We start from the raw sequence: 17,167 nt of genomic DNA, 5'->3' as shown, positions 1-17,167 counted from the left end.
GTTGAAATCATACCATGTATAGTGTTTTCAGATTGGATTCTTTCACTTAGAAATACATAATATAAGTTTCCTCCATGTCTTTTCATAGCTTAATAGCTCATTTCTTATAGCACTGAATAATAGTCTGTCATCTGAATGTACCACAGTTTATCCATTCACATACTGAAGCATGTCTTGGTTGCCTCCATATTTTGCCAATTGTGAATTGTTGCTATAAACATCGAGGTGCAAGTGTTTCTGTGGATATAAATTTTCAGCTCCTTTGGGGTAAATACCAGGGAACATGATTACAGAATCATATGGTAAGAGTATTTTTAGTTGTGTAAGAAATTGCCAAACTGTCTCCCAAAGTGGCTGTACTATTTTGCATTATTAGCAGCAATGAGTGAGAGTTCTTTTCCTCCACGTCTTTTGCAGCATTTGGTATTGTCAGGGATCGGGATTTTGGTGTTTCTGATGAAGTGTTGTGGTATCTTGTTACTTTAATTTGCATTCTTTGCTGGAGTGTCTGTTAAGGTCTTTCACCCATTTTTTAATTATGTTGTTTTCGTATCTTTGTTTTAAGAGTTATTTATATGTTTTAGACAACGATCTTTTATCAGAACTCAGTTGAGTTCAATCACTCAGTCCTGTCCGACTCTTTGCAGCCCCATGGACTGCAGCAGTCAGGCTTCCCTGTCCATCACCAATTCCCAGAGCTTGTTCAAACTCATGTCCCTTGAGTCGATGATGCCCTCCAACCATCTCATCCTCTGTCATCCCCGTCTCCTCCTGCCTTTGGTCATTCCCAGCATGAAAATCAGTTCCCAGCTGGAAAATTCCCAGCATGTTCCAGTCGGTTTTTTGCATCAGGTGGCCAAAGTATTGGAGTTTCAGCTTCAGCATCAGTCCTTCCAGTGAATATTCAGGACTGAATTCCCTTACGATTGGCTGGTTGGATCTCCTTGCAGTCCAAGGGACTCTCAAGTCTTCTCCAAGACCATAGTTCAAAAGCATCAATTCTTTATCAGAACTACCTTTTCAGATATTTTCTGCCAGTCAGTGGCTTGTCTCATTCTCTTAACTATGTCTTTTGTAGAGCAGTTTTTAATTTTAATGAAGTTCAGCTTATCTGTTACTATTTTATATATCTTGCCTTTAGTGTTGTAGATAAATCATTGCTATACCCAGCGTCATCTAGGTTTTCTCCTGTATTATCTTGTAGAGTTTTGTAGTTTTGCATTTTATATTTAGGTATGTGGTCAATTTTGAGTTAATTTTTGTAAAGTGTGTCTAAATTATGTTTTTTAAGATGTGGACATCCAGTTGTTTCAGCACCATTTGTTAAAAAGACTAACTTTGCTCCATTGTGCTTCCTTTGCTTCTTTGTCAAAGATGGGTTGACTGTATTTACAGAGGTCTATCCCTGGGCTCTTTGTTTTGTTACATTGATGTATTTATTCTTTCAACAATACCACACTGTCTTGATAACTGTAGCTTTGTGGTAAATCTTGAAGTCTGACAGCATCAGCCCTTTGATTTTTTTTTCCTTCTCTTTCAATGTTGTGTTGACTATCCACAAAATAACTTTATGGAATTTTGATTGACATTGCATTGGTCTAAAATCAAGTGGGAAGTACTGACATCTTGACAAAATTGAGTCTTTCTGTCCATGAACAAGGATTGTCACTTCATTTATTTATTTCTTCTTTGATAATTTTTTATTAGAGTTTTGTAATTTTTCTTACATAGATTTTATGTAGATTTTGTTAGATTTTTACCATAGTACAATTGACCCTTAGAAAATTCTGGTTTGAATTACACAAGTCCACTTACACATAGATTTTTTTTTCCCACTAAATTCTACAGTAATACAGGATTCACAGTTGGTTGAATTAGCAGATGTGCAACTGCCAGTGTGGAGGATTGACTGTAAAATTATACTCAGATTTTTGACTCAGGAAGGTTTGGTATCCCTAACCCCTGTGTTGTTCATGGGTCAACTGTATTTTATTTTCAGTTATGCTAATGCAGATGGTGTTTGTTGTATCACATCCCACATATTCTTGCTGTTATTATAGGAAAGCAGTTAATTTTTGCATGTTAACAACTTATTGACCAGAGAAATATTAATATGTCTTTTGTTACCCAAATGTTATTGACTGGAGACATTTCAATATTCACATATATAACAAATTGCCAACAACAGACATTAGTTTCTGCAAAAATCCCCTGACCAATGATATGTTAGCCTTGCATCCTGCAGCCTTGCTGTAATCACTTATTAGTTTCAGGAGTTTTCTTGGTCAGTTTTTTCAGGTTTTCTACATGAATGATCAAATCATCTGAGAACAAGGACAGTTTTGTGTCTTCCCTCCCATCTGTATACCTCTTATTTCCTTTTCTTATTATATTAGCTAGGACTTCCAATACCATCGTTTTTTTTAATATATATTTTTAAAGATTTATTTGTTGGCTGTGATGCATCTTCATTGTTGTGTGAGGGTTTTCTCTACTTGCAGCAAGTGGGGCTACTCTTCATCGTGGTATATGAGCTTCTCATTGTGGTGGCTTATCTTGTTGTGGAGCAGAGGCTCTAAGCATGCAGACTTCAGTAGCTGCAGTGCGTGGGCTCAGTAGTTGTGTCTCCTGGGCTCTAGAGCGCTGTCTCAGAAGTTGTGGCACAGGCCGCATTACTCCTGGGCATGTGGGATCTTCCTGGACCAGGAATTGACCTGGTGTGCCTAGCTTTGCAAGGTGTATTCTTAACCACTGGACCATTAGGGAGGCCCCGATACTATCTTAAAAGCCATGCTTTAGAGGGAGCATCATTGCTTTGTTTCTGCTCTTAGTAAAGCGTTGAGTTTCTCACCATTAAGTGTGGTGCTAGCTGTTGGTGTTTTGTCCGATAGTTGTTACCAAGTTGAGAAAGTTCCCCCCTATTTCTTGCTTATTGAGAGTTTTATCATGAATGGGTGTTGCATACAGAATGGAAAGGAAGAAATAAAACTACCAGTTTTTGTGTGTAGAGGGATCTACAAACTTAACTAGTAAAATTTAAAGTATATCATGGTCACAGGATATAAAATCAATATATAAAAACTAATTGTATTTCTTTATGCTAGCAGTGAATAAGATTTAAAATGAAGTTAAGAAAATAATGTATTCAGAATAACCTCAAAAATATTAAGAAATAATTTAACAATTTTTAAAAGTAAAAAACTTATACACTGAAAAATGTAAAATGTTAATAAGTGAAATTAAAGACAATGTAAATATATGTAGAAACAATCCATGTTCATACCCAGGAAGATGCAGTATTGTTAAGTGCACGTCTCCTCGTATTAATCTGTAGATACAAAATATTCTTGGAATTCCAGTTTCTGCTAGGCCATGTAAGAATCTTGGAAATTGCCACTGTGTTCTAATAACAACTATTAGGTTGGTTTAAGAGTAATTGCAATTGCATTGTTGAATATTACCATTTGAAATTGGAATACATTCTTAAATAAATGTGGTTATGTTAAACATCAATTTAATGTGCATTTCTCACTTTTTTTTTTTGCTGATGGCTTAGTAGATAGTGTTAGTTGCTCAGCCGTGTCTGACTCTTTGTGGCCCCATGAACTGTAGCCCACCAGGCTCCTCTATCCATGGAATTCTCCAGGCTAGAATACTGGAGTGGGTTGCCATTCCCTTTTCCAGGAGATCTTCCCGACCCAGGTGTCGAACCTGGGTCTCCTGCATTGCTGACAGATGTTTTGCCATCTGAGCCACCAGGGAAGCTAATGACTTATTACTTGCTACTTATAATATTTGAACTATATATAGGAATAAACAGACTTATTTCTCATTGGCAAAAATGTGTTGATTATAATGGTTCCTATTTTGATTAACAAAAGATCAATTAACAAATTGATCCTAGTTATAATGATTTAAAATTCATGGTCCAAAGCTGCAGTTACTTTTGTACCAACCTAATACAAAACTGAATAGACTGAAAAATAAATAACTTTTCTTAGGTCCAGAAGGGAAGTGAGGTAACAAGGGAAACTGCTGTCCCCAAATTAAAGAGAATGACAGATGAATACAAAAAAATCAAAACTTAGAGCAACAGTCTCTGAGGCAGCTAATGTCAGTGTAGGAAAATTGAACTGTAATTGATGAACTTCTGGAGACTCAGTGTGGACTACTCTCAGAGTTTAAAAAAAAAAAAAATCAGGCAAGACCAAGTCATTGAAAGAACCTCCACCCTTTTTTGAGCTTTACCTCATAGATCTCAAACAGGTTGTCATAGATCTCAAACAGGTTCTCATAGTGAATAATAGAGAAAAAGCCCTTTGTGCTTCTGTCAGAGGGGAGGAAAAAGGAAACATTTTGAAACATGCTACAGCTTTCTTAAGAATGTCTGCCTTTCAGATCAGATTGGTCGCTCAGTCGTGTCCAACTCTTTGCGACCCCATGAATTGCAGCTCGCCAGGCCTCCCTGTCCATCACCAACTCCTGGAGTTCACTGAGACTCACGTCCATCGAGTCAGTGATGCCATCCAGCCATCTTATCCTCTGTCGTCCCCTTCTCCTCCTGCCCCCAATCCCTCGCAGCGTCAGAGTCTTTTCCAATGAGTCAACTCTTCACATGAGGTGGCCAAAGTACTGGAGCTTCAGCTTTAGCATCATTCCTTCCAAAGAAATCCCAGGGCTGATCTCCTTCAGAATGGACTGGTTGGATCTCCTTGCAGTCCAAGGGACTCTCAAGAGTCTTCTCCAACACCACAGTTCAAAAGCATCAATTCTTCAGCGCTCAGCCTTCTTCACAGTCCAACTCTCACATCCATACATGACCACAGGAAAAACCATAGCCTTGACTAGACGAACCTTTGTTGGCAAAGTAATGTCTGCTTTTGAATATGCTATCTAGGTTGGTCATAACTTTCCTTCCAAGGAGTAAGCATCTTTTAATTCATGGCTGCAGTCACCATCTGTAGTGATTTTGGAGCCCAGAAAAATAGTCTGACACTGTTTCCACTGTTTCCCCATGCCTTTAGGAGAAACTATTCCATTAGAGCCTAGACGTGCAGAAAGGTAAATAACTCAGCTGTATACTCCGGTACTCCCCTGGAAAACCCCATGGACGGAGGAGCCTGGTAGGGTGCAGTCCGTTGGGTCACGAAGAGTTGGACATGACTGAGTGACTTTACTTTCACTTTTCACTTTCATGCATTGGAAAAGGAAATGGCAACCCACTCCAGTGTTCTTGCCTGGAGAATCCCAGGGACAGGGGAGCCTGGTGGGCTGCCGTCTATGGGGTTGCACAGAGTCGGACACGACTGAAGCAACTTAGCAGCAGCAGCCTGTACTCTTGCCTGGAAAATCCCATGGATGAAGGAGCCTGGTGGGCTGCAGTCCATGGGGTCGCTAAGAGTCGGACACGACTGAAGTGACTTAGCAGCAGCAGCAGCCTACTCTAGCAATGCTGTCCCACCTAAAAGGAGAACAACAGAGAAACATGTGAAATTCAGTCCACTGGCAAAGACTCACTAGAAGAGACATAATCTTAGAACTATAATGTACTTCCCCTCCTATCACACCTTACTAGCATATTACTAAAGGTATATTTGTAAGTAGTTCCTTTTATCCATTACATCATTTCTCACTAGCAAGAAAAAATTACAAGGGTTTCTAGAGGGTAAAAAACAGTTGGAAGAGACAGAGCAAACATAGGAACCAGATTCAAATATGGTAGAGATGTATAAAAAGAACTACACAACATAACCAAATGGGATTTAACTTAGGTACACAAGGCTGGTTCAGTAATCAAAAACAACTAATGTAATCCTTCACACCAGCAGTAATGGCTGATATCTCAAAACTCTACTCTCAATAAGTGATATAACTGCTATAATGAAAAATTAATAAAGCTTAAGTCTATCAGCCACTTTGATTTAATGGTTTTTTCAGACTTACATCTTTATGCAAGATAGAGCTTATTTTAGACCATAAAACAAGTCTCAGTAAGTTAAAAAGGATTGAAATCATACAGAGTTTGTCCTCTTAAGTGTATTGGAATTGAATTGTAAATGGATACCAGAGAAAAATGTGGGAATTGAAACAGTGCCTTTGAAAATGACCTATAATTTGAGGAAGAGTGATAACAGAAATTAGAAAGTATTTTGATGAATGAAAATGAACACACATCACAATTTATGGAATTCAGCTGAAGGCCCTTAGAGGGAAAGTCTTAGTACTTTTATGGTCTCAATTCAACCATCTTAAGTTTTTCCAGCTTAAGAATAATAAAGTAAACTCAAAGTGAACAGAAGTTTGAGTGGAGATCAGTGAAAAAACAGAAAAATAGTAGAGAAAAATCAATGAAACGAAAAGTTCTTTGAAAAGATCTATAAAATTGTTATACCTTGAGATAGATTGCCCTTTTAAAATAGAGAATACACAGATTATCAATATTAGGTATTGAAAAAGGGGATATTACTATCTTACAGAAATTAAAAGTATTCTTAGGGAAGTTTATCAGCCAGTTTATACTAATAAATTGAACAAATCTTAAAAAGACATACACTGGCAACTTCCCTGGCAGTCCAGTGGTTGGGTCTCTGAGCCTCCAGTGCAAGGGGTGGAGAACTAATCTCTGTCTGTCTGGAAACTAAGATCCCACAAGCTGCATGGGAAAAGAAAAAAAGATATATATTAATATAAATACACTCAAAAACAATTAGGAATTCTAATATCCTTTAAAAAGTAAATTAGTTATTGTATATATTCCCATAAGGAAATGCATAGGCCTAGATGGCTTTACTGCTAAGCATTTTTCAGATATTTCAGTTAATTTTGGTTGTTCAGTTGTGTTCGTCCCTGCAACCTCATGGACTGCAGCACGCCAGGCTTCCCTGTCCATCACCAGCTCCCGGACTTTGCTCAAACTCATGTCCATCGAGCCAGTGATGCCATCCAACCATCTCATCCTCTGTCGTCCCTTTCTCCTCCTGCCTTCAGTCTTTCCCAGCATCAGGGTCTTTGACAGTGAGTCAGTTCTTTGCATCAGGTGGCCAAAGTATTGGAGTTTCAGCTTCAGCATCAATCCTTTCATTGAATATTCATAACTGATCTCCTTTAGGATGGATTGGTTGGATCTCCTTGCAGTCCAAGGGACTCTCAAGAGTCTTCTCCAACACCACAGTTCAAAAGCATCAATTCTTCAGCACTCAACCTTCCTATAGTCCAGCTTTCACATCCAAACATGACTACTGGAAAAACCATAGTTTTGACTAGACGCACCTTTGTTGGCAAAGTGAATGTCTCTGCTTTTTAATATGCTGTCTTGGTTGGTCATAGCTTTTCTTCCAAGGAACAAATGTATTTTAATTTCATAGCTGAAGTTACCATCTGCAGTGATTTTGGAGCCCCAAAAAATAAAGTTCGCCACTGTTTCCACTGTTTGCCCATCTATTTGCCATGAAGTGATGGGACCGCATGCCATGATCTTAGTTTTCTGAATGTTGAGTTTTAAGCCAACTTTTTCACTCTCCTCTTTCACTTTCATCAAGAGGCTCTTTAGTTCTTCTTCACTTTCTGCCATAAGGGTGGTGTCATCTGCATATCTGAGGTTATTGATATTTCTCCCAGCAATCTTGATTCCAGGTTGATTCAGTCTTAATTCTCAGAGCCAGTGGAATCTGAGAGCCACCCTGTTCACCAGCGCTTCCCTGTGGAGAGGCTAGGGGAGCACGGGGCCCTCAGCAGCAGAGGTGGGAAGACCCAAGGGTGAGTAGGAGACCTCTTAGCCGGAGGACAAGGACCATGTGGGCCACCCCGACCCTAATCTACACCATTAGTACCAGCTCACCCTCTCGGGACAGCCAGAGGCTCTACCAGCGAGCAAAGCTGGAAATGGACCTTGAATGCTCACGCCAGCTCGGCCCCACAGATAAATGTTTAATGAAGCATTATTATTAACATTAACACATACGTAAAGTCTTTTGAGAAATGGAAGAAGGAACTTTTCAATCTCCTTTATGAATATAGTATTATCATGATGATGTACTATTCTAAGAAAACTGCAATTATTTCTCCTGAACATACCTGTAGAAATTAACAAAATAATAGCAGACCAAATCCATGAATATATTAGAAGAATTAGACATTTGTGATCAGGTTGGGTTTATCCTAGGAATGCAAGGAAGTTTAAAATCCATAAAACAATTAATGTAGTATTCTCCATTAGTAAAAGAGTGGACAGAAGCTACATGATCCTTTCAGTAAGCAGAAAAAAAATATTTGATAAAACTCGTTCATGATAAGATTTTTAAAATTTAGCTATATGGAAGGAAACTTCCTCAGTAACCCTTGTCTAGGACATGTACAAAAATTCTGTGCTGTGAGAAGTTTTTAATTTCCATTTTTTCATTTATATCTCTGATCCATTTCTCATTTTTGATTATGGTATTAAAATCTTCCTTTTTTCTGTATCGATATGTCGTTGTTCTGTCACTACTTGTAGATAATATCTTTCCCCTCATTGAATTTCCTTGGCACTTTCGTCAAAAATCAATTGAACATATATGTGTGGGTCTGATTTTGTTCCCTCGGTCCTGTTTTATTGATCTATAAATTAATCTGATGCCATACTGTCTTGAGTATTCTAGCTTTATAAAATTACCATGAAATATAAAATAAATATTCCATCTTCTTGTTTTCCAAAATTGGTTTAATTATTTTAGATCTTTTACATTTCTCTGTAAATTTTATAATCATCATGTCAGTGTCTCTAAGGCAACTTGTTGATTACATTGAATTTGTAGAACATTTCCACCCATAAATGAGGTATATCTTATTTAGGATATCGTAATTTTCTTGTCAGTGTTTTATAGTTTTTTTAGTTGGCAGTTTTATGGAGGTTTTGTGCATGTTTTTATAAACTTATCTCAAGTATTCTGTGTTTTCATTCTACCTTTAATGGAATTAAATTTTTTTTCCAGATTGTTCATTGATAATATACAATAAAAGCATTGATTTTTGAATGTTGAGCTTGAATCCTTCAATCTTGGTAAATTCACTTGTCCTTTCTTTAAAAAAAAAAAAAATTGTCTGTACCAATTTAATCTGTGCCACGCTGCTTGTAGTCAGCTTCTTAGTTCCTTGACCAGGGATCAAACCTAGGCCACATCAGTGAAAGCCCTGAGCGCTAACCACTGGGCTGGAATTACCTGAAAACAGAATGTATAGAATTTACTTAATGTACAGTCATGTCATCTCCAGTGCAGCTTTTCTCATGCCTTTCTTGTATAAGTTATTGTTCTAGGAATTCAAATAGTTGGAGTATGTTTCTTTACCTCAGTACTTTAGCTGATAAATTCAGAAGGAATGATACAATTATAAAATGGCTTTTTCAGTAGCCCCTAATAACACTTGAGGTCTGGTCACCAATCAAAAAAGGATACTAAATCTAATAGATGGAAAATTGATAGGAGGATTTATAGTATTGTGAGCATATCAAATTGACAGTGTGTGAAACCACTCACCGTTGTTAACACTACTAAAAACTGGCACAACCAGACATGTGTCTACATATGTGATGTGGTAGAATATTCCACTAGGTCTTTAAAAAAAAAAAAAGCTTCTGTTTCTCTGTTGAATTCATGTTTATCTCACTTTCTTAAACATTTGGAGCATACTTAAAAATAGCTGTTTCAGTGTTGTCTGTTGATTCTCTCACTGCTGACAACTGTAGATTTGTTTTTATAGGTTGGTTTTTCTTTGGCTATGGATCATATAGTCCTCTTTGCACGGTATTTTTTTGTTTTACTGGATGTCAGATTTCTATGTTGCTGTATTTCACCTTTTGGTGTATTTCTTTAGAGTAGTATTAGGCTTTCTTCTGACATGTAGTTCACTTAATTGGAATCTATTTTAAGTCTTTAATATTTGTTTGAGTGAGTCTAGCACTTCTTTGCTGCTGCTGCTGCTGCTGCATCGCTTTAGTCGTGTCCCACTCTGTGTGACCCCATAGACGGCAGCCCACCAGGCTTCCCGTCCCTGGGATTCTCCAGGCAAGAACACTGGAATGGGTAGCCATTGCCTTCTCCAATGCATGAATGTGAAAGGTGAAAGTGAAGTCGCTCAGTCGTGTCAGACTGTAGGGACCCCATGGTCTGCAGCCCACCGGGCTCCTCCGTCCATGGGACTTTCCAGGCAAAAGTACTTCTTTAGTGTAGACTAATTTATCACATTGCAAAGGAAATCAATTTCTGACGATCCTACCCAATGTCCTGTGTATTATGTGGTCTTTCCACATAATACAAGTTATGTAGAATACGTAATACAGACTCGTGACCCTCTGAGCCACCAGGAAGCCCAGGCTTTCCACACCCCAAATCTATCTTTGTCTTTTCAATTCAGTGACACTGGCAGACTCTGCTAGGTTTCTCCCTTTTTGCATTGTGGCCTGGAGATTACCTGTACTTAGTAAAATTGGGATGTTGTAAGGGTAATCTTGGGTTTTTAATTTCCTCTCTAAAGCATCCATATACATGTCCTACCTACTTTCCAAAATCTTGAAACTGTTGTTTAATGTGTTTTGTCTGATTTTCCATTTTTTGTTGTTGTTTTTTTTTTCATGTAGGAGAGTAAATCTATTCCCTGTTATTCCATCTTTAAAATAGCCTTTTGCATATTTGCTTTCATTGTTTTATGTATTACATAAGGTAGGGATTTTGGTGGGAGGAAGAACAACAAGAAAAAAATACAGGCTATTGCTTAAGAAAAAACAGCAGTGATTTTTTTGTTATGTTAAAAAGTAAGTTCATTTGGATTTTGATTAGGATTTTGTTATAAACTAATATTTGTATATAATCATATACTTTGTGGAAAGTTGACATTTTTATAAAAGCTTCCTTGTAAGTATATGCTATCTCACTTCTTTTATTAAGCCCTATTTTCAATTCATCAATAAAATTGTATAGTTTTTTTATAAGTGATTTCTGTATTTCCTTATTAAGTTTGTATTTTGGTATTTATAGTTTTGCTTGCATTGTTAGTGGAGTTTTAAAGTTATTTTTTATAGTGTTTTATTTATATATTTTATAATTAACCCTGGTACTTAATTTCCATTTTATAGTATTTTAGATTGCTTTTGTTTCATGTTAAATATGTTATCCTTTTGTGTGTCTAGTATTTTTTTATAACCCACCTTTTAAAAAATTCAGTTCATCTTTTAAAATGAAAATACCAGTATTTTCTTTATGCGTGCTTCTTTTGATTTACGTAGAAATCTTTCTTCCAGACAAATACATAAAAACTCAAATTTTCTTTGAGTAGTCTGCAGTTTTTATTTTTTCCAAAGAGCTATCCAGGGGCTTTAACCCTAATTTTTTTTTTAATGAATCACTTCTGTATCTTACTTCATTTTTTAATATATTCAAGTGATAATATCTTTAAAGTTTTTATGTCTGTTATATCAGTTTCAAAAATTTGTTTTTTTAAAAAAATATTCCGTAATTTTAGTGTTACTCTTCAGTAGGTGTAGTTTTAGGACTTCCCTGGTGGCTCAGTGGTAAAGAATCGGTCTGTAATGTAGGAGACCCAGGTTCAGTTCCTGGGTTGGGAAGATCCCCTGGAGGAGGGCATGGCAACCCACTCCAGTGTTCTTGCCTGGAGAATCCCCATGGACAGGGGAGCCTGGTGGGCTATAGTTCATGGAGTCGCAGAGTCAGACATGACTGAGTGACTAAGCAGCAGCAGCAAGTGTGGTTTTTCCTTAATTCAACACATACTAATAGATGTTCAAAATTTGAGATTAGGTAGATATCTTTTATAATCAGTTTTAGAGACTAGTTGAAGGCAGAATTTTTAAAATAATTATCACACTGTATTGAGGCCACATATCTGGGCAAGTAAAAGAAGGGGTTTTTTTGTTTGTTTTTAAGAAAATCTTGAAGCAATAGAATCACAATTTTTTGGTTAACATCTAAGTTTTATTGGTTCTTTTTTTTTTCTGTATTGATACATTTTATAACCTTTGCTAAAGAAATATTTTTCTGTTTTTATAGTTTTGGTAAGCAGTTTGGAGGAAAAAGAGGATGTGATTGTCTTGTATTAGAGCCTTCAGAAATGATTGTGGTAAGAACTTTAAAAAATGTTGAATTCCTTTTTGTTATGCTTCACTTTCAACTTTAAATGTAGTGATCTTTTAAATACTCAAAAAGGTTCCTTTAATGTGACTTTTTAATGTTTTACTAAGTAGCATCAAACCATATATATTTATATATACCTAGTTTGATGCATTTTCACCCACTTTGAATATTTTTTCTGATTCTTGAGAGAATTTGAAACATGATGCAGTTATATCTAAAGTATTACCAATTTGGTAACTCCTTTACTACATTCACCAGAAAATTTAAATAAGAGCTCTGAAATGGAACCCTGATTTTCCTATTCGATATAGGTAATAATCTTTGAGCATCTGTGTTCTGTACCCTGGACTTGAGAGAAAGAGATAGAAAAAAAGAGACACAATTATATCCAAATAAATGGTTTACATTTTAATATTTTATTTTAAGAGTGTATTTAAGGATTAGTTCTTTACTTTAAAGCTAGGTAGTTGATTTAACTTTAGAAAATAAGACTTTTTTCCCTCAGCATTTGAAGAATCCAGAACACAGCTCTCTTTTACCTTGTTCTGAGATGACCTGACTAGAAAACAGCTAATATTGAATGGATGCTTTGTCCTGCTAGCATCTCATGTAGATGATCATGTCATCTGATTTGATTTAAACTATTGAGAAACAAGGCTGAATTCTTAATGTAGCCTTTTAATATCAGGGCTCAAAACTAAACTACTTTTTTATTTCATAGTGTTATAGTCAGATTGACATCTTCAGGTAGATTCTGTGATCTCTTTGCCAAATTGGATCATCTACGTTGTCATGAGCTTAGTGTCCTAAATTTCATATAAGCAACTGGATTTTAAGCTCCTAAAAGGCTGAGATCAGTTTTTATTCTGTTTGTGTCTTTGATAGTATTGCACAGTACTTCCCACATAGTAAATAAATATTCAGTAAATTTTATTGGTTCTCAAGTTTGTTCAAGGCTTAGACTATATATTGTATTATGTTTATTTTCTTTAAGTGTTGGTATACATGGCATATCTATTAAGGCCTCAGAACTCTTTCTTTTAAATGAGTGCATTGAGAGACACGGCAGGAAAACTGCTTCAGGCGGTAGGGTTTTCTTGTTTATTTGTGATGTGTATTTCTCATGCTTTATGGGAAAAGAATGGTGCTTTTGCCATAGTGTTTTCATATGCAGTTGACCCTTAGACAGCAAGGATTTGAACTGCTCAGTCCACTTATGCAGGTATTTTTCAGTAGTAAATTCTGCAATACTACAGTCTGGTTGGTTGAATCCACGTATACAGAGGACAGACTATAAGTTATATCTGGATTAAGCAACACCTTGTGCATACTTTTGTTTTATTGTGGTAAAATACACTTAGGATGAAATTTACTATCTTAGCCATTTTTAAATGTAGAGTTCAATTTATTAATTATTAAATTTATATCTATCGATTTTCATTTTGAATTAAAGGGAAGAATTGTTCTTGTCTTGCCCCAAGCTTGGAGTTAACCTTTTCTGTGAGGAGATCTGCTTGCTTTTAGTGGAAAGCAGTATTTAGAAGCCAAGATCTGGCAGCTGATTGTTTCCATTGCTTCAGGTGCCTCAGTGCTTGTAAGGCCTTTCAGTGAACAGAGCTAGAAAATATACATCTGAGTGTATATATATACACACACATACATACACACTTACATATACACCTTTGTATTTATTTCTTTTATATATATCTATCTATAAAACCTAGAGTTAATTCTCATATTCTCTTTTATTTGTACCTTCTTTCACTAAATGGTGAGAAACTTCGTCTCCATTATCATCAAAATATTTACTTAAGACAGTTTTAAAATTGCTTACTCATAACAGTGTAGAAAGCACCACTAGCTAGAGTATTAACATATACATATACACTTATTTTGGAGAAGGCAATGGCACCCCACTCCAGTACTCTTGCCTGGAAAATCCCATGGGTGGGGGAGCCTGGTAGACTGCAGTCCTTGGGGTTGCTAAGAGTAGGACACAACTGAGCAACTTCACTTTCACTTTTCACTTTCATTCATTGGAGAAGGAAATGGCAGCCTACTCCAGTGTTCTTGCCTGGAGAATCCCAGGGGCAGGAGAGCCTGGTGGGCTGCCATCTATGGGGTCGCACAGAGTCGGACATGACTGAAGCGACCTAGCAGTAGCAGCATACACTTATTTTAAGTGTACAATTTATTGATATTACAAATGTATACCATTTATAACCTATCTCTCTATCAAAATATAAAATATTTGCATCACCTACCTTACAAAGTAAGGAAATATTCAGAGAATTATAGGGGTCTTGCAGAAGGACAGAGAAAGGCCAGTGGAAGAACTAGATTAAAGGATCTCCCTTTGGCCAAATATGGGACTACGTGAGAATCCAAATAAAAATGTGTAGTAATTGATGGTACCCTCCTGTATAATAAAGAATTTATAAATTCTAATATGAATGAATGAAAAGGAGAATTTCTTCCTGATAGTCAAATGCCAACTAATAAGTCTTTAAGGAATGATTAAGTTAGAAAATAATTAATGATGCTAAAACTTGGGACTAATGTTCGTTGAGAAATGGGATACTTACATAATCTCATTTTATCTCCCCACAAATCATTTATGAAGGGAAAAATTACCAAATTTTTGATGGGGAAACAGAAGGATACGATACCACTGTAACAAAAATTGTTGCTACTGCCATCAGTATAGGCATAACGTGATACCATACTACTTCTGGTACAGTGCACTGAAGAGGGCAGAATATCACCTCTGAGAAATATGCCTGCTGGAAGTGCATGCCTGAACCTGATCATTAAGAAATATCAGACAGACCAAAAAGACATTATTCAAATTGTTGGCTTATATTCTTCAAATATCCCAGTGTCAAGAAACATCACAGAAAGACTGAAAAACTGTTTCATGTTAAAGGAGTAAAAAAGATATAACTAAATGGAATGCTTTTTATCTTGCATTAAATCTTGGAGGCAGGAGAGGGTCATAACTATAAATGATGATGTTGGCACAGTTGAGCTTTGAACTTGGACTGTGGTCAGTTTGGCACCAGTTTCATGGGTGACAATTTTTCCAGCCCATTGGGGTGGGTGGTGATGGTTTTGAGATTATTCAAACTATTACATTTATTGTACATTTTATTTCTCTTAATATTACTACATCATCTCCACCTCAGATCATCAGGCATTAGATCCCAGAGGTTGGGGATACCTGGGTTAGATACTATTGAATTTCCTGTTTTTGATTATTTTTGGGGGGTTGTGTAAGATAAAGTCTTTGTTCTAAGGAAATACATGTTGACACATTTTAAGGTCAAGAATCACTTTCTCTTCAATTTATACTCAGTGTTTCAGAAAAAGAAAAAGTATGTGCATATATACAATTTTAAAAATCACCCAAAAAGTCACATGAACTGTATATATTTATGATTGGTAATTTTTAAATTCCATAACTCTATCATATTGATGAGCAGCATAGGTAAAAATTCATTATGAGTAATAGGAGAAAATAACCTAAAATAATATTAGGATTTTTCTTTCTGAAGTTTTTGAGGATTTTATTTTCATTCCACCATTTGATGAATCTTAATTTTTTTTTTTTTTTTTTTAGTTTTTCACTACTGTTACATCCTTTGAAATACAAAATTGTACTTAGCATTTTGTAACAGTACAGATCTTTGATACCTCAGTGTATCTTTTACGTGAAATTATTTACAGGTTCATAAAAATGCTTGGTCCCAGTGTGTACTTGGACAAGTATGTACATACGTATTTGGTCTGAGTATATATAAGTAACATGTTTACTACTTTGACAAGTTCTATCAAATGGTTTTATTATGTATGTATTTCTGTATGTATTTCTACAAATGTCATGAGTAACCACTGGTGATGGGGAATGCCTGTTTCTGAACACCTTCCTTGTTACCTGATAGGTTAGTCATCTCAATCTGATACATAATAATGAAATCTTATTTTAATTTTTGCATATTTTCATATGCTTTATGGAAGGCTTATTTTTATTATCCATGTCTCTTGCCAGTTTTTCTACTTGGATTACTCTTTATTTGTGTTCAAAAGAACTTTTTATTACTATATAAATGAACACTTTTGTTATAAGAGGTTATCATTTTATAGCTAGTCTAAAGTGAATTTTGCTCCTTGAAGAGGTTCTCTCAGGGTTACTTGAGATGCTGTCTCCCGGGCTTGAAGTCCTAAAAAATTCCTACCAAGTAAAACATAACTCTCAAAAAATTAAAGTGAATTTTGTGTCTATTACAATTTTTTTTTAATCTATTGAGTTTTTTTCCTCTTAACAACTTTTTGGTTTGAAGTCATACTAGAAAGACCTGATGACAGGATTATTGAAGTTTTAAAATCTGTAATACTTTATTAAATTTTAACAGTTCATTGTTTTAATTAAACTTTTAAATCTTACTTATTCTGGGCAGCTAAAGACAGTGGTAAACACTTAACTACCTGTCTCCAAATATTTCCTCCAAAAACAATGTAGTACTAAAAGTAGGGTGTAAGAAATCTTTTCACAAATCATGCTCACAACACAAGTTGAAAACAGAGGATGCTCAAACTTGAAAATAGTTGTAAATATAAAGAGAGAAATCACCAGTTCCCAGCTTGTTATCTCTCACACTTCATCTCTACTCCAACCCTTCAGCAATAAAGCAACCCTTTATGATGAGTAAAGGCCAACCATCCAGATCTATAGAAAACTCAGAAAATGGAAGCTAGCAAATGGAGAAATGGTTGGCCTACACTGCAAGAAGACTAATTCTGTACTAAGTGTAAAATATGTGTGTACATATGCATATGCTACAACAGAAACTACGTTATTTAAAATTATGAGTAATTGCAGAATAGTCACCTACATGCAGAATTCAGGATTAAGACAAAAGGTTTTAAAAAGGGAACAAGCTCCCTTTGGCATTTAAGTGCTAAAAGAAGCATGTGGGTAAATTTTAGTCCTGCAGGCTGAAGTGAACACAAAATCAGGTTTTGCAACCTCTCCTTCCACTAGCAAA

General features: G+C 35.9%; 1 protein-coding gene across 7 annotated transcripts in view; it reads left to right on the top strand.

Annotated features, from left to right (window-relative positions):
• RAPGEF6 (Rap guanine nucleotide exchange factor 6) overlaps positions 1 to 17,167 on the top strand; it is a 227,900-nt gene that overhangs the window by 53,825 nt on the left and 156,908 nt on the right. For 6 of the 7 annotated variants that reach the window (XM_027547054.1, XM_027547055.1, XM_027547058.1 and 3 more), the window contains one exon: positions 12,039 to 12,108. The exons of the other annotated variant lie outside the window; for it this stretch is intronic. In XM_027547054.1, coding sequence (XP_027402855.1) covers positions 12,039 to 12,108 — 70 coding nt within the window. The remainder of the gene's footprint in view (positions 1 to 12,038; positions 12,109 to 17,167) is intronic. 7 annotated transcript variants of the gene reach the window in all.

Source organism: Bos indicus x Bos taurus, chromosome 7 (assembly GCF_003369695.1).
Source record: "Bos indicus x Bos taurus breed Angus x Brahman F1 hybrid chromosome 7, Bos_hybrid_MaternalHap_v2.0, whole genome shotgun sequence".
NCBI lineage: Eukaryota > Metazoa > Chordata > Mammalia > Artiodactyla > Bovidae > Bos > Bos indicus x Bos taurus.
Note: the sequence above shows the minus strand (reverse complement) of the source record. Positions and strands in the feature narration are given on the sequence as shown.